Below are 24,110 nucleotides of genomic sequence, written 5' to 3'. Positions count from 1 at the left end.
GTTATTGAATGCATAGTACACATTTTGATCTGGTGACGTTCATATTGCAGTTCCTGTTCTAGTGGCAGGGTTGCCTCCAAGGTGAAGCTGTAATTCAAAATGATATTACGCTGATGTCTTTCACTGTACCTTTGGCACAGTGCAAGCAGGAACCAGTTTAAATGTGAATACCTCCAAGGAAGCAGTTCTATAACAAAATAATAAGGCCCTCTGACCAGATTTAAAGTAGTGCTGCCTAATAGTATTTGTTTACTAGCCATTGGTGTGGTGACAGCAACACCATTTTGACCACATGCACTAAATTTAGTAGAAAACACTTCACACACAATACAGGTAAATGCTCCTCAGTTACAATCAGTGTGAAATTTTGCAGTATTTCTCTCTCAACAAACCTTTCCAATTCTATTAACAATTTACCAGACACAGCATATATCTTGGTGCACCTTCTAGTTTCCTGTCCAGCAATTGCAAGCGGTACTTTGACTTCCATTGCTCAGAATGTTGACTCAATGAGATATGCCAGACCCTCCTCTCCATCCAAAAGGCAGCTGGATGCTGCTTGCCCTTTGCAATAATGTGTCCTGTTGGAGATGCTCTTTATTGGCTGAAATTGATTGGTCAAGTTGACCATGATGGATGTTCCTCTCTCCATTCAATGTTGGTGCTTTAATGGTGATATCCAACATTTTCACCAATATTACAAACCATTATAGCAAGTAACCAAGGAAGTAAAACACACAATCAAGAAAGTTGCCCTTCGTCATATCATTTTACCAAACAAAACAGTTACAGTACACATGCATTTATCCATGCAATGGAGTACTGAGATCACATCATGATGTCTATTACTCATGTTTTATTCACTAGTCAAAAGTGCATTTAGCCACATGTGGCTAGTGTTTAATGCATTGAGTGACACAGCTGGTCATATCAGTTTTTCCTAAATCAATAAAATTGTGACCAATTGGGAAACAAGTAAACAATTGGAGAGCCTGGAGGTAAGGGAGTACCAGGTGATTGGTGAGCAGCTGGTGAGTTTTTTTCTTAAATTGAAAAGAGCAGGAGCAAAGAACCAACGTGGAGGTTTGAAAAGAGCAGAAACTGAGAATCAGAGTGGAGATTTGGGAGCCAAAGCTTTAAAAAAAAACCATTAAAGAATGGCATCACAGGAAAACAGATAGGTGATTGATTAGCAAATATTACAGATTTTTTTGTCTTTACTTTAAATTAGTAAGCTAAACTAGGTAAACCAATTAGAATTAAAATAACTAATTAAATTAAAAATATTAAGTAACCAAATAAATATTTTAACATGGTTAGATAGGCAGGGCAGGTGGTGTGCTGTAACTGCAGCATGTGGGGGCCTGTGGAGAGCACTGCGATCCCAGATAACCTATATGTCTGTTAAGTGTCTGCAGCTCGAGGAAGTTTGGTTCAGAATCGTTGAGCTAGAGTCCGGGCTGTGGTGCATGAGGGAGGTTAAGAGTTATCTAGGCACTTGTTCCAGGGGGCAGTCACACCTCTTAGATTAAGTAAAACTTTGAAGTTGGTCATGGTCAGGAGGGTGTGGCTGACAGTCAGACAGAAATGGGGATCCAGGATGCAGTGGAGGAGCCTTAGTCCTCAATTTTAGTGCTGTAGTGATAGGAGACATTATAGTCATGGAATTGATAATATTCTCGGAAGCCACTGCAGGGAGTTGAAGCTTGTGTTTCCTGCCTGCTGCCATGGTTAAAGACAGCCCCTTGTGCCTAGAGAAGAACCTGGTGAGGGACGGGGAGGATCCAGTTGTTGTGGTCTACGTAGGAATACCACTGCCATCAACACAACTCTTTCAGCTACTCTGTTAACCTTCTAATCTGTTTGACCTTATGTAAATGGTCTGCATAGGAGCCAACAATATAGGTAGGACCAGTAATGAAGTTCTGGTGAGAGAATTTGAAAAGACAGGATCCAAATTAAGAAGCAGAACCTCAAAAAAAGGTAATATCTCTGGACTACTACCTGAGTCACATGCAAATTGGCATATGCTGGACAAGAAGCTAGAAGCTGCACTTCTCAGGCCACTGGCACCAGTACGGGGAAAGAGCTGCTCCACTGGAACAGGTTTCACTTAGACCAGACTAGGACCAGTGTCCTGGTGAATTGAATAATTAGGACAGTAAATAGGGCTTTAAACTAAAAGTGAAGGGGAGGATTTAGAAAAGGGAAAATTCAAAAGCAGCAAGAGAAATGCCAAGGCTCTGCAGCAGAGCAGAATTTGGGGTAAAAAATAAGCACACTGGATCAGGCAGGGACAGAAAGGAGGAACAAAGGAAATAAGGCATTAGTGACTATGGTGACATCAAGGAAAATTAGAAAAAAGTCAAACCTCAAGGCACATCTAAATGCACAAAGCATTTGCAACAAATTACTTGAATTAATAGCACAGATTAATAGGTTTGATCTAAGAGCCATTAGAGTCATAGTTGCAATGTGACCAAGATTGGGAAATAAATTTTCCAGGATGGTTAACCTTTAGAAGAGGAAGCCAAAACAGAAAAAGCTATTAGGAAGGCTGGAATAGAGTAGTAAGGATTTTGGCTAAGAAAATCAAGGTAGAATCAGTTTTGGGGGAGCAAAGAAACAGCAAGGGGCAGAAAATATTGGCGGTATTGTTTATAAACCCCTGAACAGCAGTTGTAGTGCAAGGCTGAGTATAAACTAGGAAATTAGAGGCACGTATAACAAAGGTAATACAGTAATCATGGGGGACTTCAACCTACATAGACAGTGTAAACCAAATTTGCAGTAATAGTATGGAGGATGAGTTTATGGAATGCATACAAGATAGTTTTCTGAATCAGTACGTCAAGGAACCAACTTGGGAACAAGCTATTTTGGATCTAGAATTGTGCAATGAGAAAAGGTTAATTAATAATCTTGCAGTCAAAGGGTTACTAGGGAAAAGTGACCACAATATAATAGAATTTTATATTGAATTTGAAGGTGATTTGATTAAGTTTGAAACTAGGGTTTGAGATCTAAACAAAGCAAACTACATAGGTACAAGGGCAAGCTGGCAAAGGGAGATTGGGAAACTACATTAAAAAATGTGACTGTAAACAAATAATGGCATTTAAAGATGATATAAGTTTGTAACAAATAAACATTCCTTTGAAGCACAAAAAATCCACACAAAAAGCACTCCAATTGTAGTTAACAAGAAGAGTTGAAGATGGTGTTAGATTAAAGAAAGAGGCTAACAATGTTGTCAAAGAGTAGCAACCTGAAGATTGGGAGGATTTTATAAATCAGCAAAAGAGGACCAGCAAATTAATGAGAGCGAAAAGAGAATGAGTGTAAATTAGCAAGGACAAAAACAAATAATAACTGTTTCATTAGGTGCATAAAGAGGAAGATATTAATAAAAGTAAACATGGGCCCATTAGAGGTAATGACAGTGTAATTATAATGGGGAATAAGGAAATGCAAAGACATAAAAGAAATCTGTTGTATGTCTTCATGGTAGAAGACAAAAAACATTCTGGAAATAATGAGAAACCAAAAGTCTAGCAAGAACGAGGAGCTTAAAAGAAACAGCATAGGTAAAGGAATAGTACTGGGGAAATTAAAGGGGCTAAGTGGCAAAGAATTCCATGGACCTGAATCCTAGGATTTTAAAAGACAGTGGATGCTAGTGGATTAATTGGTTTTGAGATTCCAGAATTCCTTAGATTCTAGAACAACTTCCAAGGATTGGAAGTTAGCAAACATAATCCCGCTATTAAGGAGAGGAGGAAGAGAGAATATGGGGAATTACAGGCCAGTTAGTTTAGCATCAGCTGTAGGCAAAAATATTAGAATCTATTATTAGGGATGTGGTATCAGGACACTCAAGATCATAATATAATTAGCAGGGTCAACATGGATTTATGAAAGGGAAATAGTGCTTGACAAATCTGTTGGGAATTTTTTTGAGGATGTAATTAGTAAGATGGTAAGGTGGAACTAATGGATGTAGTGTATTTGAACTTTCAAAAGTTATCAATAAGGTGCCTCACAAGAGATTATTAAACAAAATTAGGACACGTGGTATTGAGGGTAATATTAGTATGGATTGAAGATTGGCTAATGGACAGAAAATGGAATGTAGGAATAAAGAGAACATTTTCAGGTTGACAGATTGTAGCTATTGGGGTACCGCGAGGATCAACACTCAGGCCGTAGCTATTTACAATTTAATTTAATGACAGAGTAAGAGGCAGCCAAGTTTGCTGACAATACAAAGATAGATGAGAAAATAACCACCGAGGATATAGAATGCTGCAGAGGGACTTGGGAAGGTTGGATGAGTGGGCAAGATCACAACAGTTGGAATACAATGTGAGAAGTTATCCACTTTGGTAAGAAAAATGTTTCAAAAAAGCATAATACTTTCTGAATGATGAGCAACTGAGAAATGTTTACATTCAGAGGGTTCTTGTAAATGAATCACAAAGTTAGCATGCTAAGTGCAACACAGGTTCACTGGACTGTTTCCTGGGGTGAAAGGATAGTCCTATGAGGAAGGATTGAGTAGGCTAGGCCTATATTCCCTGGAGTTTAGAAGAATGGGAGGTGATCTAATTGAAGCACAAAATTCTTAAGAGGTTTAACAGGGTAGATGCTGAGGAAATGTTTCCCCTTGCTGGGGAATCTAGAAGGGGTCAGCTCTTTAGGGCCAAGAGGAGGAGAAATTTCTTCAAATGGTAGCAAATCTGGAATTCTCTATCCCATCAAGATCTGGATGTTAAGTATATTTAAGAGAGAGATTGATAGATTTTTGGGTACCAAGGGAACTAAGGGATAGTGGAGGAAGGTGAGGTTGAGGTAGATCATCAACGATTGTCACATTGAACCAAGAGCAAATGGCTTACTCCAGCTCCTATTTCTTATCTCAGCAACACCTGTACCAGAAAAGGTGTAAGTAGATGATATAACAGCTCGTTTATGCTTTTCAACAGATGCACTGTGACATTTGTTAAATAGTTATTTGTCTCCCCAAAAGATGGCAGTGAAGCAATACTGTCTAGAAGCAGAGTAGTATGTGACCAGAGAAAGCATTAGTTTTAACATATTCCAAAACATAGGTTATTAAAAAATAATGCAAATACCTACAGACAAGCTCTTCCGCATCCTGACCAGGTTCCTTTTTGTCTCTAAACGTAGGGATATCCAATTGTAGCACATGTGCAATAGCAGCATGGATCAAAGTGGCAGCAAGGACAGGTGGCAGATTTCTAAAGGAAGAATCAAAAGCTATTAAGGCAATCATTCCTCGATATTTTTAAAGAGACAAATAACTCCTCTTAATTACATCAGAAGATAGCGTGGAAAGGATACTGGCAATTGAGAGAAGGAACATGTGTTTTTTATATATATATATATATTTATATATATATATCTGGGCTTGCACAGATTTCCTTTAGCTGCCCTCCTTGTTCGAGCTTTTCTGTACCAATACTTATTAAATCCCATCAGAATTTATTCCCTCATGCCCACACAGTCAATTCTGGCATATGCACTGCTATATCCTTGATGCCTTTCTATTCATATTCTACATGCTACCCTTCAGCAACATCAAGTATAGAGTCAACTTCCAAATGCTTGCTGTATCCACAAGGTCAGCCTCTATACGTACACTGATGGTGCCCAACTTTTCTCCTTTGCCACCACTGTTCATTCCAAAGCTGTTACTGCACTGATTGTTTGGCCAACATTAAATCCTGGATGACTTGCAGCTTCCTACGATTCAATATTGATAATGCTAAAGTCACTCTGTTTAGCTCTTGCCAGCAATGTTGTGCTGACAAAGATTCAATCAATCTCTAGATATTTGATAAGGCTGACTCAGATGATAAGACAAGCATGTGCCCTTTTTGGTGAGCAGAGCCATGAATCCCATATCAAACCTGTCTCTAAGACCTCCTTTCTCCTAGGCATTGTTTATTTATACTCCCTACCTCACCCACTTTGTTACAGAAACTATCATCCATGCCTTCATCACTTTGAACATTGATGTTTCAAATGCTCTATCAGCAGGTATCTCCTATCCAACAGGTTAGCTAATTCAGAACTCAAAAGAAAAACAAGACTTACCTTTCACAATCACCAGAAATGCCAAAGCACTTTACAGCTAATTAAGTACTTTTTGAAGTGCAGTCACTTGTGAAACACAGTAGCTAATCTGTGCTCAGCAAACTCCCACAAACAATGTGATAATGACCAATCTGTTTTTGTGATGTTCATTGAGGCCAAGATACAGAGCACAATTCCCCTGCTTCTGTTCAAAATAGTGCGGTGACATGAGATCTCTAATATTCACCTGAGGGGGCAAACAGGTTCTTTTAATTTTTCATCTGAAAAACAGCACCTCTGACAGTGTAGCACTCCTTGGAGCGCCAGGCTAGATTGTTGTGCTCAAGTCCTGGAGTGGGACTTGAATGTTCTGACTCAGAGGCAAGTGTGCTACCAACTGAACCACCACCAAAAATCTCTGCAGCTTGAGTGCACCCACTGTCAGCCCTACCCAATTTCACTTGCTCCCGTTGCTTTTTCAAGTTAACTTCAAGATCCCAACTTATAATTTCCTCTATTCTTCTGATTCACCTGGTCTGGCCTACATGTGATTCCAGATCCACAGTAATGCAGCTGACTCTTAAATGCTCTCTGAACAAAGGCAATTAGGGATTGGCAATAAATGGTGGCCTAGCCAGCGACACCCACATCCCATGAACGAACAAAAGAAATTTAAGATAAATGCTGGAGCTCTAGCTTCTTGCAATTAAGGGGCCATTCAGCTATTATTTGCAATTTGAAACTCTTCCAAAGCTACTTTGCCTTCTTACCTACCTATCTCCTTTCAAATGCCTATGATCTATCCCATTGACTAATGCTTTTGGTTCCCTGTCCTAACTAAGTACATTACTTCCCACTTGGGATGCAACTCTCTCTTGCAAAGCACTTCATATTCTGTTACACAAGGGGTACTATATAAATTCTAGCTGTTTCAAGAACTCCATTACATCTTCAATTGTCCTTTTACCCCTCCTAGTGTGTAATGTTATATATGCTCTTGTGAATGTTTGAATAATAAAAGAAAGCACTTGTATTTATATAATGCCTTCCACTTGAGACATTCCAAAATGGTTAATTGCCCATCAAGTACCTTTGAAATAAAACCACTATTGTAGTATAGGAAAACACAGCATAAAAAATGCACAAGGACCAAACAACAGAAAAATGTCCAGAGAATCTGTTTTTTGAGATGTTGACTAAATGACAAATGTTTGCCAGGATACTGGGAGAACTCCCTGCTCCCCTTCAAGTAATGCCATGCTGTTCTTTCACATTTACCTGAAAGAGCAAGTAGGGCACCAGTTTAGCATTTCATCCAAAAGATGGTACCTCTAGCTATGCAGCACTCCCTCAGTACTGCATTGAACTTTGAGGACTATTACAGTATGGGGGTAATTACACTGATTCCATCATAACACTTCCTGTAAGGTCATTAGATAGCAGTCAGGACTCGAACTCCAGATAATTTTCCCTCTCTTTTGCTCGAGGATGTGACAGGCAACTGTTGTGCCCCGGCCACCACCCTGACATCAGTCAACTTAGCAGAGATAGAGCCTGGGATCCTGCTGCTGCATGTGTCTCAGTATCACGTCATGAGCTGCATTAAAAAATTGGGTCATCAGCAAAACATTTTCCTTCCAGTCTGTCTCCTTTGTGCATCACTAAGAGACTCAACATCTCTTCCTATAAAAATCATGTTCTATTACAAACATAAGTGCTTTTGTGGGCAGTTTGAGAAACGGAAGCAATACAATTACCATTTGTTCTGTAACACGTAATGAAAGAACTTGAATCTCAAAGGACAATGGCTGTTTACAGGCAGAGGATCCTTTCTGAAAAGGACTTGTGTGTTTAAAGGAAACACATCAGGAAGGCATCAGGAAACTACTGCATGTATTCTTTTCCAGAGTCATATTGTTCATTGAAATTGAAAATGGGGGCTCCTCTGAGCAACTGAAGAGCAAAGTGCAAGGCCACAAAGCACGGAAAAACAAGACTATCTGCTCTTAGGCAAATCACCACTACAATATGATTATGGTTCATTCATTTTTGGGCTCTGTTCATCACATAACTCCACAAACCTGCATGTAATCAGTTTGATCATCCTAATTTTCCACTACAAATTACAGGGAACAATATTAGTATGCTTTTTTGAGCAACATTTAGATGCTGGCTGTGACAGATGGCTGGAGCGAGGTGGGGGTGGGGGGAGAATTGTCAACTGACCTTGGCACATATTTACATCGTCCAGGAGCCTCTTAATCAGTTCATTATTTTTGCAGATTGCACCATTTTCATATTTGAATGCAGGATAAATGTGAGAAGATAATCCACCTGCTTAATGAGATGCACCATGCGGTGCAATTAGGATGGAATTCTGGACTTTTCAGACAGGCCATGATAGGAAGTTCAGAAGGCAGCTAGGACTTAATGGCAATTTTATGTATCCCAAGCAGCACTTTTTACCAGCAAAGCTGGATTTTTGACTACAACCTGTCATTATTGCTCAGGCTGGCCTAGATGCAACTTCTGACCCATAGCAAAATGGTCTAGCAAGCCACTTGGATGTATCAAATAGCTATGAAAATGCTAAAGAATAATAAAATCAGTGACCATCTGGCATTAATCTAAACACAACAAAGGCAAAGGCAGCCCAGTCAACCCTACAAAGTCCTCCTTGCTAACATCTGGGAACTTAAGAGAGCTGTCCCACAGACTGGTCAAGCAATAGCCTGATGTAGTCATACACGCAGAATTATATCTTTCAGCCAATGTCCCAGACTCCTCCATCACCAACCCTGGGTATGCCCTGTCCCAAAAGCAGAACAGTCCCACCAGAGGTGGCAGCACAGTTGCATACAGTCAGAGGAAGTGGTGCTGGGAGTCCACAACATTGACTCCAAATCCCATAAAGTCTCATGGCAGTAAGTCAAATGCGGGCAAGGAAACAGGCCTGCTGATTACCACTTACCACCCTCCCTCAGCTGATGAATCAGTACTGTTCCATGTTGAACACCCTTGGAAAGAAGCACAGAAGGACAGAGAAAAAGTTCTGGATGGGAAAACCTAAATGCCGATCCCCAAGAGCTGCTTGGTAGCACCATTATTGACTCAGCTGGGCAAGTCCTGAAAACCAATTGCTAGAGTGGGCCTTCAGCAGGTGGTAAGACAACAATAAGGGGGAAAAAACCTACTTGGACCTGGTTCTCACCAATTTACCTGTCACAGACACATCTGACCATGACAGCATCAGTAAGAGGGACTACCATGCAGTCCTTGTGGGACGAAGGCCTGTCTTCTCCTGAAGGACACCCTCCATTGTGTTGTGTGTCACTACCATCATGAGGTGGTGGGGGCCATCAGCAGCAGCAACTCATCAACAGCACCTTCCAAACCCACAACCTATACCACCTAGAAGGACAAGAGCCGCATGGGACCACCACCACTTGAAAGTTCCCCTCCAAGCAACACCATCCTGACTTGGGACTATATTGCCATTCCTTCACTGTCACTGGATCAAAATCCTGGAACTCCCTCCCAAACAGCAGTGTGTACCTACACCACACAGACTGCAGTGGTTCAAGGTAGTGGTTCACCATCACCTTAAGGGCAATTAGGGATGGGCAATAAAAATGTTGGCCTAGCCAGCGGCACCCATATCCCATGAAAGAATAAAAAAGAACTGTACAATTTATAACCTCGTGGCTAGGCACATCCCTCAATCTATCATTACTGTCAAGCAAGGCGATGAATCCTGGTTCAATGAGGAGTGCAGGTGACTATGTCAGGAGTAGCACAAAGCATACCTAAAAATGAGGCACCAACCCTTTGAAGCTACAAGCACAGGTCTACATGCTAAATAGAAGTAGCACGCAATAGGCACAGCTAAATGCTACCACAGCCAATAGATCAGTTCAAAGTTCGCAGTCCTGCCACAGCTAGTTTTGAATGGTGATGGACAACTAAATTACTCATGGGAGTTGGAGGCTCCATGAGCATCCCTATCCTCAATGCCAACATAGCCCAGCATGTCAATGCAAAAGGCAAGGTTGAAAATGCTTCAGCCATCAGCAGCCAGAAGTGTCGAGTGGATGATCCAAATTAGCCTCAAGATCCCACCATCACAAGATGCCAATTAGATTCGCTCCATTTGATATCATGAAATGCTGAATGTGCTGGATTCTGGGGGGGGGGGGTGCACGAAACAGCAATGCCATGGAGAAGAACACTCCAATAGCTGAAGTCATACTTAGCATAAAGAAATGATTATGGTTGTTGGAGCTTGATCTTTTCGGTCCCAAGCCATCACTACAGCAGCTCTTCAAGGTAATGGCTTACACTCAAACATCTTCAGCTACTTCCATCATAAGCTCAGAAGTGGGGATTTTTGCTTATGCCTGCGTAGTGTTCAGTTTCATTTGCAACTCCTCAGATGCTGAAGCAGTCTATGCCCACATGCAACAAGAGTTGGACAACATTCAGGCTCGGGCTAAGTGACTAGTAACTTTCACACCATACAAGTGCCAGGCAATAACCATCTCCAACAAGAGAGAATCTAAACAGCTCCCCTTGACATTCAACAGTATTACCATCACTGAATCCCCACCATCAACATCCTGGGTGGGTTACCATTTACTGGAAACTTAGCAGCAGCCACATAAATATGTGGCTACAAGAACAAGTCAAAGGCTGGGAATTCAGCACGAGTACCACACCTCCTAACTCTCGAAAGCCATTACGCCATCTACAAGGCACAAGTCAGACGTGGGATGAAATACTCTCCACTTGCCTGGATGGATGCAGCTCTAACAATATTCAAGCTCGACACCATCCAGAAAAAAGCAGTCCACTTGATCAGCACGCCATCCACCACCTTTAATACTCTGCACAATGAAGGTTGAAATTCTGGAACTCCCTACTTAAACAGCACGGTGGGTGCACCTACACTGCACAGACTGCAGCAGTTCAAGGCAGGGGCACACCAATTCAAGGGCAGCTAGGGGAGTCAAAATTCTGGCCTTAACAGTGATACAATATGGGACAATGAAGGTTAAATATACAAAAAGCTCCCTCTGCTATGCCTAACCATGAATCTTAACTTCTACTTCAAGAGGTCTACCAATTGCACCAGTTTGCCATTCCCACACCCTACATGAAAGCTTTTGACCTCTTGTCAAATAATGCTAAATTGTCGGGGTTCAGTGTTGTCACTCACATCAAACATTCTCATCTATTCACATACAGGCCGCTGCCGAAAATTGGAAATTATTTTTATACATAAAAATAAAACTGTATAGTAATTTAAATTAAGCTACAAGTAACAGCAGTGAGAGGATTGAGTGCTAAAACCACCACCTGGAAGTTCCCCTCCAAGCCACTCACCATCCTGACTTGGATATATATCGCTGTTCCTTCACTGTCACTGGGTCAAAATCTTGAAACTCCCTCCCTAACAGCACTGTAGGTGTATCTACACCACAGGGACTGCGGCAGTTCAAGGCGGCAGCTCACCACCACCTTTGAGAGCAATTAGGATTGGGCAGTAAATGCTGGCCTCGCCAGTGATGCCCACATCCTGTAAGTGAATAAAAAAAAAACGATCTGCCAATTTAAATTACTCTGAATTCAGATACCCAGGCCAATAGGCATGCACTCGTTTATATAGCAATGTCAGGACCCCTTTACAGCCCGTGAAGTACTTCCAAAGCGTCATTAGTCTTCTAATGTAGGAAACGCAGCAGCCAATTTGTGCAAAGCAAGATCCCACAAATAGCAATGAGATTTATTTTAGTGATATTGGTAAGGGATAATAAATATCTATGACAATGGCAAAAATTCCCGACTTCTTTAAAATAGTGCCATGAAACATTTTACAAATACACCACTACACTGAAGTTACAGCCTAAATTTTGTGCTCTGGTCTCTGAAATCGAATCTGAACCAGCCTTCTGACTCAGAGGCAAGGGCACTAACACTGAGCCATGACTGACATTGTTCTAGACTCCATAAATCATGTGCAGAATAGTGAAATGATCTACAGCCCATGCAACCAACACCAATACAAAATTTACAGTCCTTTTCCTGCAGGTAACAACTTGCTGAAAGAAAAATCACTATCAACAGGCAGAGAAATTCAAGTTAACAGTACATTATTTCTCATTATGAACCCTTCATAACCGACATTACAAGTGGCTTTATTGACTTAGTGTTGTACTGGTTACAGCCTGTATAGCCCAGAGTTTGAATCCAATACACACTGGTGGTAGAGTTCAGAGCAAAATTAATTAACAGCAGTTTCAATCCAGTTGTTCGTGTATCAAGCTCACAGCACAAATAATTTCTGTATTATTAGGTACTCAATAGACCAAAAGCATGAAAGATGCAAATCATAGAAATGGCATATTGATGGAACATGAGTTCCATTCTAAATCTGGAGCTAAGGTACAGGACTAAGAAGAATGCAAAGTGCTTTGCTCCTCATCCAAGTTTTATCAACCTTATAATATGTCTTAGTTAATGCTTGAACATAAAAACTGAAAAAAATCCCCTTCTACAACCACTGACACCCTCTACATTAGCCAACAATTCCCAAACTATGGGTCAGGACCCTAACTGGGGGTCACAGAAACAGCGAATGGGGTTATGAGCTCCCACTTCTCCAAACTGTGCCCCACACCAAGGCTCAGCTGGCATCTGGCCCTGCCCTGCTCATGTCTCAGTCTCTCACGCTGGGCCATGGGTTCCTGCCTGTAGATGCTTCATTAAGCCTTACAGCCCAGGCCTGCCCATGAACCCAGCAGTAAAGTCTCCCCTGGTGAAAGACGGCCTGTTTGAGCCCAACCTCGTCACCCTGGGGTTGTCAACGACTTGGGCTCCAACATCAGCCGCCTCAAGACCCTCAACCTGTGCTTCTGCTGCTTCCTAGCCAACGACAATGAACTGGAGTGGCTCAGGGGAAGTAATAATGGACGGTGAGTAAGTAAAATAACATTTTTGGAAACTACTTTAGAAATATATTTTTATATGTATATCACATTGTATATGTTGGTCTATAATGTGTGAACTTTAATAATTATATGCTGAATGTTACCATGCTGCTTTATTGCCATTTTGTTAATGTTGCATCTGTGGTCACATTAAATTATCAAGTGTTAAAATGGGGTTGTATTTACAAATAGTTTGGGAAGTGCTGCATTAAGCATAACATTACCCTCTTGACCAGTTGGCTCCCAGACATTACATCACTTATTCAGTGATGTAAATGGCCAAAATGACAACAAAAGTGACATATCCAGTCAGCTCCTCGACATCCCATTCAACGATATGCCTAGCCAACTCCGAGACACAATACTCACTTAAAAGGCATACCACTTGCTAAACTGCAGCCACATCACTCAATGTGTCCTGTCAGCTCCCAGTTACTGTATCACATAAGAATACCTAGACAGCAATTTTTCACACTAGCAGTGAGTGACATCTCTCCCAAAATCACACTCATGCTACCTTTCATCCTTCCTTTGAAAGCTTCTTAAAATCTGTCACTTTGACAGAGTATTTAAAGCCTCCCTCATTTCATCTCTCTGTGCTTTGGAGTTGTCATATGTGCAAGGAATGTTCCAATTATCAAAGGCAACCAGAATTAGTATGAAAATTTCAGATATTTACATTATTGTAAAATTATAGATCCGCTTCTCTTACTGGTCTTCTGCAGCTCCTGTCATCATGGGGAGTAGGAGTATATACATGAACATACATCTGGGAAACAACCCATGAAGATTTAACAGTTCCTAAGTAACAGTTCCCAAAGTTTTAAACGAAGATTGTATTAGAAGATTGTCAATACTTTTTAAAATATTATACAGGCTTTGCAGCCACACAACTTGTTTTTGGACCAAATCTTACTCCCTTTTCAGCAAGTTACATTCACAGGTCACCAAATTCAAAAACAACTGCAGAAATAAATTGTGCCTCCCAGAACGCAAGGTTGAATTCCGATCAGAGTTCGGATCTAATTAAAGTGCCACATTCTTTAGATTCATTTCCCACCCACACTGACCATTGTTCATATTTCTAACTAGCTCCTCCCATGCCCCAACATACATGCTCGAGATTCAATTTTCTACCCCATTCTTCATTTTTTCCAAACTTCAGGAGTTCTTCTGCACACAGCACAGCGTCATTCCATCAACATGCTCACTCGGTCAATTTGCCCCTTTAATGCATTCAATTTTTGAACATTACCAAGCTGTAGTAAAGGATTATGTACCTGGCTCCTTGCTAGTGCAAGCAATATAAAAATATATCTTCCTCCCAGGACATGACGAGCAGATTTTTAAGCATGTTAAACTGAATGAAATTATGTAAATACACAAACATGCCACGCTTTGTTGAAATTGGGCAGATTCAGCTGAAATGAATGAACACAACTCCAGTTGTTAGTCAAATTTGCACATTTTTCCCCAATAAATACCATTTAGGCAGACTGTCTGCTCAGAACCTGCCAATTATTAACTATCTCAATCAAAAGAACACGTTACGCATAATTTAATTTGGGGAGTTTCAAACAAAAAGGACTTGATCTGTATTGAAACAGAACAGTTTGGCACTCCACTCAGCACAATTCAAAACAGCTGCCAAATGGCCGAATGATAACAAAACACTACTACTTACCATGATCAGTTTCATCACCGTCACACTGGACACAAAAGGAACAGACAATTATTATATATCCTGTCACAGTTGGAAACTCTAAATGAATACTGACAAGCTGTGGACTGTGTCACATGGTTCAGATTGTTCTTTCATCTCAGAGACCCATTTATCTAGTCCATCTCGGGCTCAAAGCACACGAGGCATCTTTTAATTAAAAATTGACTGCCAAAATTAAAAGCTCAGTACTTCTGCCACTGGAAATTTAGACTGCCTAGCTGAGTCTGTTGCAGTGGCTTTAGAAATGCATACTGTAATGGGAATGTGCTTTTAGCATTTTTTCTCAAATATATACTTTATTCATAAAAATTTGTAAAATTACATTCCATAACAGTTCAAATTGGACATTACCAAAAGTGCAACACAGTTCAAGTTCTTTCCTGAACTGCAATTACACATGGTATTTACAATATACATTCCAAGACAAAGATACTGCCCAAGGAGTTTTAGTTTCCAGCTCCTTGGTATACTATGACAGGTGGGCCTTAGACAGCATCCTTTCCCCATTGAGCCTTTGCAGCAGCTGCCCCAAACTTTAGTGCATCCCTCAGCACATAGTTCTGGACCTTGGAATGTGCCAGTCTGCAGCCCTCAGTCATGAGCAACTCTTTGCACTGGAAGGCCCTTAGGCAGACCAAAGAATATCTTTCACAGAGTTGATGGTTGTCTCACCACCACTAGCCAAGTGCTTGTTTGGTGTTCCTTTGAAAGTTCTGGCAATGACGTATTCTGTCAAAATAGTTTGACAGTCTGCTCAGGGGAACCATCAGACAGGACCCACCATCTCCTTTTCCCACACCGTCTCGAGGACATTACGTGCCTGATGGACTTGTGGTCAAAGGTGTTATCTGCATAAACATCATTACAAGGGACAGGTGGTATGGAACGTTCTGACTAGCTGTAGTATTCTGTGGTAATGTTGCCAGACCCATCTTTCGCAACACCGGGGGCAGATAGAAGCTCAGCATGTAGTGACACTTGGTGCTCACATACAGAGGGTCTACACACAGCTTGATGCAGCCACACACAAGGGTGGCCATCAGGATGAAGGCTACGTCTCACACACACACCCCCCCCAACCAAACTTGTCTAAAGATTTGTGCATCATTCCCCTTCAGACACAGTCCATTTTCGATCTCCAGATAAAGCGGAAGATAGCTCGTGTGATTGTCGTGGTGCAGGAGTAGGGTACAGGCCAGACCCATGCCATGTGCAGCAAGACTAAGAGCACCCTGTCAAAAACAGAATTACCTGGAAAAACTCAGCAGGTCTGGCAGCATCGGCGGAGAAGAAAAGAGTTGACGTTTCGAGTCCTCATGGCACCCTGTGCCTGATGACCAGCTTCATACCCACAATGAAGAGGGAGCATTGCTCCCACATGCCCAGCTTTTGCAATACCGTGGCTACACACTCCTTCCTGTTTTTGGCACATATCCTAGCCCTCCAAACCATATCCTAAGCAACTTCATATAGTCTGACCTGACAGTGAAGAGACAAAGGATCAGTCAGCCTAGTTCCCAAAGAAAATTATCTCACTCATGCCACAATTTATTTTGGTTCCTGAGGCCAGTTCGAACTGATCGCAGATGCTCAATCTGACAGCAGATCCGAACAAAAGACGGTGATGTCATCCACGTACAGGGAGGTTTTGACCCAAATGCTTCCAACACATGGGACTATCACCCCTCTTATGCCCGCACCCTTCCTGATGGACTCAGCAAAAGGTCCAATGCAGACACAAACAAGATAGCAGGAGAGGGGAGCCCTGGCTCCAGATTTGATCAGAAAGCTTTCTGATTCCCACCCATTGATTGAAACTGCTAGTGATGTTTGCATAAAGCAGTTATATCCAATTGTAGATTCCCTCTCCAAACTCCATTTTGGAGAGCACATCCATCAGTAGGTGTGCAATTTTCTGTCAAAGGCTTTCTCCTGATCCAGGTTGATGAAGCAGGTGTCCACCCCCTTATCCTGCACATAGGTAATCGCATCCGAGTAGCACAAGGCTATCAGAGGTTTCCTGCCAGATACAGAACAGGTCTGATCCAAGTGGATCAACACCAGAGCAGACTTGACTTGATTGGTGATAACTTTGGACAGAATTTTACAATTCACGTTAAGCAGTGAAAAGGGTCACCAACTTCTGATTTCCTCCCTCTCCCCTTCTGCTTGTAGATGAGGGTGATGATGCCTTTCCTCACTGATTCTGACATGCTGCTGGCCAGAAGCTCGCTCATGTATAGTACCAGGTCTGGGCCAATCCAGTCCCACAGTTGAATATAACTGAGCCAGTAAGCCATTTCTTCCTGGAGTTTTATTTGCCCAAGGACTCAGCAGCCTCTGTCAACTCGTCCAGAGTTAGCAGTTTGTCCACTCTTCTGCGTACTGTCCTCGAAGGCCTCCGTAACTGCAACTGGGAGCACAGTGGTCAACAATGGCCAGGATTTTGCAGTGGTAATGACAAAATGTGGACATGCCCTGACATCCATCAACCAGGTCAAATAGTACACACTGCCTTGTGGATCCAGCTCAGGGGAGTCAAAACACTGAAGTGAAGTCCTACAGGCAGCTGGTAATCCATTTAAGTACCTTCTGGCAATGCTTACAACTGAGTGGGTTCCAGACGCAAGGGCTCTCACCCTCACTCTGGATTCAATCCATGTGAGGCCAATTATACTCTCTACTGAGATGGCAAAAGTGCTGATGACCACCATGAACATGGAGTGGGGCTTTGCTGTCACAACATATTGATGCAGATAATTGATATGCCTGTAATGACCTGTGAATGACTCATGTCTCTTCCTCTACCAACAGATGGAGACTTTGTCACCATCATTTGTCCTTATGCACCAACATTACACACCAATGCCAAAGACAAAGATCACTTCTACGACACCAAATGGTATTCTGGAGCATCTGCCATATGGGGAAAAGTTATTTCTCTTAGGGGAATTTAATGCAAGAGTTGGATCAGCGCATCTTGACAAACATGCCTTGGTCATCATGGCGTTGGCAAGGTGAACAAAAGCGGACAACGGCTACTAGAACTTTGTGCACAGTGTGGGTTTTGCATTACCAACACCTTCTTCCAAGGCAAACATCAGCACTAGATGTCATGGTGCGATCTGAGGTCTCACCATTGGCACAAACCTGACCATCACCAGATGATGTGATCGGTCCAGCATTCTTCATATCCACACCTATCACAGTGCCGACTGCGATACTGGTCACTCACTTGGCAGAGGTGAGTTGAAAGTTCAACCATGGAAAAATACACAAGTCCAAACACAATGGTATTCGATGCATGAAGGATGACAACAAATGTCAGAAGCTCTAGGGCAGTCCTTTCCACCCAAGGACTCACCAAGTAATGTTGAAGCAGCTTTGGAGCTTTTGCAGTCAATCATCTATGAAAATGCAGTAACCACACTTGGCAAAGAAAGAAACAGGAACAAGCATTGGTTTGAGGCGCACCTTGCAGAAATGACTCCCGTCATCAAAATGAAGAGTGGAGCTCATTTGGCTTACAATCTGTCTCCTACCCCTAAAGCATGTGCCAAGGCAGTTGAGCAGAAGATAGCAAGGTACATTGCCAACAATTGTTGGATCAATCTGTGCGAAGAAATACAAACTGTTAGTGACAATGGTAACCTTCATGCTATGCATTACGATATCAAAAGAACACTCGACCCCACCATCACCAGAGTTTGAAAACCACAGATGGGGAGATAATCACTGGCTGAAAGAAGCAAATAGCCTGCTGGGTAAAGCACTACTCTGAGCTTTACTCATGTGAGATATATATCTTTCTGCCTGTGCTTGATGATTTTCTACAACTACCTGACATATGTGAACTTGATGTAGAACCCTCATTACCTGAGCTGGAAAAAGCCATCAACTCCCTAACAGCAAGAAAAGCACCTGGAAAGGGTGGAATACCAGTTGAGCTATTCAAGTATGGAAAGCCCCAGCTGCTGCCATTCCTCCATGACCACCACCACCTCTACTGGAGAGAAGGCTTTATCCCACAGAATATGCGTGACGCATACATAACACATTATACAAGAACAAAGACAATTGAGGGGATTGAAACAAATAACAGGACATTTCACTCCTCATTGTTACTGGGGAGGCCTATGTCAGGGTCATTCTAACAAGGCTCCATCGACTAGCCACCAGAATACACAGAGGCCCAATGTGGCTTCAGAGCAGGCAGACCCGCAGTAGACAAGATCTTCTCCTTACGTCAGCTTCAACAGATGTGCAAAGAACAGCCAACGCCACTCCACCTTGCTGTTGTGGATCTCACAAAAGCATTTAACATTGAACAGGGTAGGCCTCTACTGAATAGATGAATCAGCTATCCTCCCAAGCTTTGTAGCCTCATATGGTCCTTCCATGATAACATGCAAAATGCCATCCAGTTCAATGGCACCACCTCTGATAGTTGAGATCAAGAATGGGGTGAAACAGGGCTGTGTCTTAGCAAACAGAGTACTGGCTATCTTTTTCTCTGTCCGACTGACCAATGCTTTTCCTGCCAACATGGAAGGAGTACACCTCCACACAATCAGATTGGGAACAAACAGGAATACCTGGACGCTTTGTTTCAAGAGGCGGTCACACCCGGTAGATTAAGTACCTCAAGTTCGGTCAGTGGTCAGGGTCAGCAGGGTGTGACTGCAAGTGAGGCAGGTAGAGGGATCCTGTGTTCAGGAACAGCGGAGCATCAGCTCTTGACCTTGTCCAACAGGTATGAGGTACTTGCTCCCTGTGTGGATGAGGAACAGGGCTGTAGGGAGGATGAGCCAGCAGACCACGGCACCATGGCACAGGAGGCCATTCAAAAGGGGGGAGCAAAAAGACCAGTGGTAGTTGTAGGGGATTCTATAATTAGGGGAATTAATAGCATCCTTTGTAAGCAGGATCGAGAGTCCCGCACGGTATGTTGCCTGCCCGGTGCCAGGGTGAGGGACATCTCTGACCGGCTTGAAAGGATATTGGAGAGGGAGGGGGAGGATCCAGTTGCTGTGGTCCACGTCAGGACAAATAACATAGGTAAGACTAGGAAAGAGGACCTGTTTGGGGATTATCAGGAACTAGGAACCAAATTAAAGAACAGGTCCTCAAGGGTTATAATCTCCGGATTACTACCCAAGCCACGTGCAAATTGGCAAAGGGACGCGAGAATAAGGGAAGTAAACACATGGCTAAAGGAGTGGTGCAGGAAAGAGGGGTTCCATTTCGTGGGGCACTGGCATCAGTATTGGAACAGGAGAGATCTGTACCATTGGGACGGTCTCCACCTGAACCGATCTGGGACTAATATTCTAGCGAAAAGGGTAAGTAGGGTAAACAGGACTTTAAACTAGAAAGCAGGGTGGGGGGGGGGGGGGTAAAACTCCAAGAAGTATGATTAATGGGAAACAAAGCAGCAGGTTAGCGTGTGGGGGGGTGGATTCAACTTCATGGAAATTTATGAAAAAACTGAAAAGAAAGGAGAGCCCAGGAGAGGCTATTAAAGTCCCCAGAACACAAAATAGGACAGAGTGTTTGGAAAGGGCTAGGAATCTAACTTCAAGCACATCAGATAAAGGGACGACAATGAGAAAGGGGACGGGAAATACAGGACTGAAGGTGTTGTATCTGAATGTACGCAGTATACGAACTAAGGTCAATGAGCTTGTGGCGCAGATTGAAATTGGCAGGTATGATGTGGTGGGCATCACGGAGACATGGCTGCAAGGGGATCAGGACTGGGAGCTAAATATCCAAGGATATACATCCTATCGAAAAGATAGGCAGGTTTGGCAGAGGGGGTGGGGTTGCTTTGTTAGTAAGAAATTAAATTAAATCGATAGCAAGAAATGACGTAGGGTGAGATGATCTGTGTGGGTAGAGTTGAGGAACCGCAAAGGTAAAAAAACCATAATGGGAGTTACGTACAGGCCTCCGAACAGTAGTCATGATGTGGGGCACAAGATACACCAGGACATAGAAAAGGCATGTAAGAAAGGCAAGGTTACAGTGATCATGGGGGATTTCAATATGCAGGTAGACTGGGAAAATCAGGCTGGTAGTGGATCCCAAGAAAAAGAATTTGTGGAATGTCTACAAGATGGCTTTTTGGAGCAGCTTGTGGTGGAGCCCACTAGGGAACAGGCAATTCTAGATTTAGTGATGTGTAATGAGGCAGATTTGATAAGGGAGCTTAAGGCGAAGGAACCCTTAGGAGGAAGTGACCATAATATGATAGAATTTACCCTGCAATTTGAGAGGAAAAAGCTGGAATCAGATGTAACTCTATTACAGTTGAATAAAGGCAACTACAGAGGCATGAGGGAGGAGCTAGCCAGAATTGACTGGGAGATGAGCCTAGCAGCAAAGACAGTGGAACAGCAATGGCAGGAGTTTCTGGGAGTAATTTGGGAGATACAGCAAAAATTCATCCCTAGGAAGAAGAAGCATACGAAAGGGAGGACGAGGCAACCATGGCTGACAAGGGAAGTCAGGGACAGCATAAAAGCTAAAGAGAAAGCACACAATGTGGCGAAGAGCAGTGGGAAACCAGGGGATTGGGAAGCCTACAAAGACCAACAGAGGACAACTAAAAAAGAAATAAGGTGGGAGAAGATTAAATATGAGGGTAAACTAGCCAGTAATATAAAAGAAGATTGCAAGAGGTTTTTTTAGATATATAAAGGGTAAGAGAGAGGCAAAAGTGGACATTGGGCCACTGGAAAATGACGCTGGAGAAGTAGTAGTGGGGAACAAAGAAATGGCGGAGCAACTGAATAGGTACTTTGCATCAGTCTTCACGGTGGAAGACACGAGTAACATCCCCAAAGTTCAAGAGAGTTGGGGGTCAGAGGTGAGTATGGTGGCCATTACCAAGGAGAAGGTGCTAGGAAAACTTAAAAGTCTGAAGGTGGATAAATCACCTGGACCAGATGGATTACACCCCAGAGTTCTGAAGGAGATAGCAGAGGCGTTAGTGGTGATCTTTCAGGAATCACTGGAGTCAGGGAGGGTCCCAGAGGACTGGAAAATCGCTAATGTAACCCCCCTGTTTAAGAAGGGAGTGAGGCAAAAGATGGGAAATTACAGGCCGATTAGCCTGACCTCGGTCGTTGATAAGATTTTAGAGTCCATTATTAAGGATGAGATTTCAGAAAACTTGGAAAATACATGGTAAAATAGGGCAAAGTCAGCATGGTTTCATCAAGGGGAGGTCATGCCTGACAAATGTGTTAGAATTCTTTGAGGAGGTAACGAGTAGGTTAGACAAAGGAGAGCCAATGGATGTTATCTCCCAGAAGGCCTTTGACAAGGTGCCGCACAGGAGGCTGCTCAGTAAGATAAGAGCCCATGGTGTTAGAGGCAAGGTACTAGCATGGATAGAAGATTGGCTGTCTGGCAGGATGCAGAGAGTGGGGATGAGGGGGTCCTTCTCAGGATGGCGGCCGGTGACTTGTGGAGTTCCGCAGGGGTCAGTGTTGGGATCACAACTTTTCACTTTATACATTAATGATCTAGATGAAGGAACTGAGGGCACCCTGGCTAAGTTTGCAGATGATACAAAGATAGGTGGAGGGACAGGTAGTATTGAGGAGGCGGGGAGGCTGCAGAAGGATTTGGACAGGTTAGGAGAATGGGCAAAGAAGTGGCAGATGGAATACAACGTGGGGAAGTGTGCGGTCATGCACTTTGGTAGGAAGAATAGAGGCATGGGCTATTTTTTAAATGGGGAGAGAATTCAGAAATCTGGAGTGCAAAAGGACTTGGGAGTCCTAGTCCAGGATTCTTTTAAGGTTAACTTGCAGGTTGAGTCGGTAGTTAGGAAGGCAAATGCAATGTTGGCATTTATTTCGAGAGGACTAGAATATAAAAGCAGGGATGTGCTGCTGAGGCTTTTCAGGCTCTGGTCAGACCACATTTAGGATATTGTGAGCAATTTTGGGCCCCGTATCTCAGGAAGGATGTTCTGGCCCTGGAGAGGGTCCAGAGGAGGTTCATGAGAATGATCCCAGGAATGAAAGGCTTAACATATGAGGAACGTTTGAGGACTCTCGGTCTATACTCGATGGAGTTTAGAAGGATGAGGGGGGATCTGATTGAAACTTACAGAATACTGAAAGGCCTGGATAGAGTGGACGTGGGGAAGATGTTTCCATTAGTAGGAGAGACTAGGACCCGAGGGCACAGCCGCAGAGTAAAGGGAAGACCTTTTAGAACAGAGATGAGGAGAAACTTCTTTAGCCAGAGAGTGGTGAATCTATGGAATTCATTGCCACAGAAGGCTGTGGAGGCCAGGTCATTGAGTGTATTTAAGACCGAGATAGATAGGTTCTTGATTAGTAAGGGGATCAAAGGTTACGGGGAGAAGGAGAGAGAATGGGGTTGAGAAACTTATCAGCCATGATTGAATGGCGGAGCAGACTCGATGGGCTGAATGGCCTAATTTCTGCTCCTGTGTCTTATGGTCTTAACTCCTCAACCTATTAGGACTAAAAGCAAAGATAAAATTGCAACATGTCCTGATCAAAGAACTTTGGTATGCTGATGATACTGTACTAGCTTCCCAAACAGAAGACCAGCTCCAAGGGCTTATGGATCATCTGTCCCATGCCCAAGTCATGTTCACTCTTACCATCAGCGAGAAGAAAATTGTAGTTATGTGACAAGGTGTTGTCCTTCCACCTGTGATCAGACTCAACAACACATCACTGGAAGAAGTCTATGAATTCTGCTAACTTGTACCTCTTGCAACAGACAACCTGTCTTCTGATGAAGAGCTCAGCACACGTATTGGAAAGGCAGACACCAACTTTGGCCGACTAACAAAACAGGCAGGAAAAAACAGCATACTGACCCACAGACCAAGATGTTTATCTAGAAGGCCAATTGCCTCAGCACATTGCTGAATGGCAGAGCAGCCTGGACAACTGATACCTACGAAGAAAGAAGTCTCAATAACCTCCATCTCCGGTGTCTACAGCACATCCTTGGCATCACATGGAAAGGAGCAGTATTTTCTAAGGCAAACATACCAACCATGCTAGTGCTAATCATGCAAAGGCTTCTATGGCTTGGGTATGTGCACAGGATGGAAGATGGCCACATCCCCAAGAATATGGTACACGGGGAGGTAACCCATGCCAAGAGACTAGCAGGGCACCCAAAGCTCCAATTCAAGGGTGCTGTTGAGAGAGAAATGAAAGCCCTCAACATCAATATGACAAGTGGGGAACTCTAGCTGACGACCGATGTAAATGGCAACACCAGCTGTGGGCAGGAGTTCG

General features: G+C 42.9%; 1 protein-coding gene across 1 annotated transcript in view; it reads right to left on the bottom strand.

Moving 5' to 3' along the window:
* Positions 1–24,110, bottom strand: part of ppm1f (protein phosphatase, Mg2+/Mn2+ dependent, 1F) — a 96,734-nt gene that overhangs the window by 54,184 nt on the left and 18,440 nt on the right. The window contains exon 2 of the mRNA XM_078553896.1: positions 5,140–5,261. Coding sequence (XP_078410022.1) covers positions 5,140–5,261 — 122 coding nt within the window. The remainder of the gene's footprint in view (positions 1–5,139; positions 5,262–24,110) is intronic.

This window comes from Cetorhinus maximus, chromosome 12 (assembly GCF_964194155.1).
Source record: "Cetorhinus maximus chromosome 12, sCetMax3.hap1.1, whole genome shotgun sequence".
NCBI lineage: Eukaryota > Metazoa > Chordata > Chondrichthyes > Lamniformes > Cetorhinidae > Cetorhinus > Cetorhinus maximus.
This window is presented reverse-complemented; position numbering and strand designations above follow the sequence as displayed.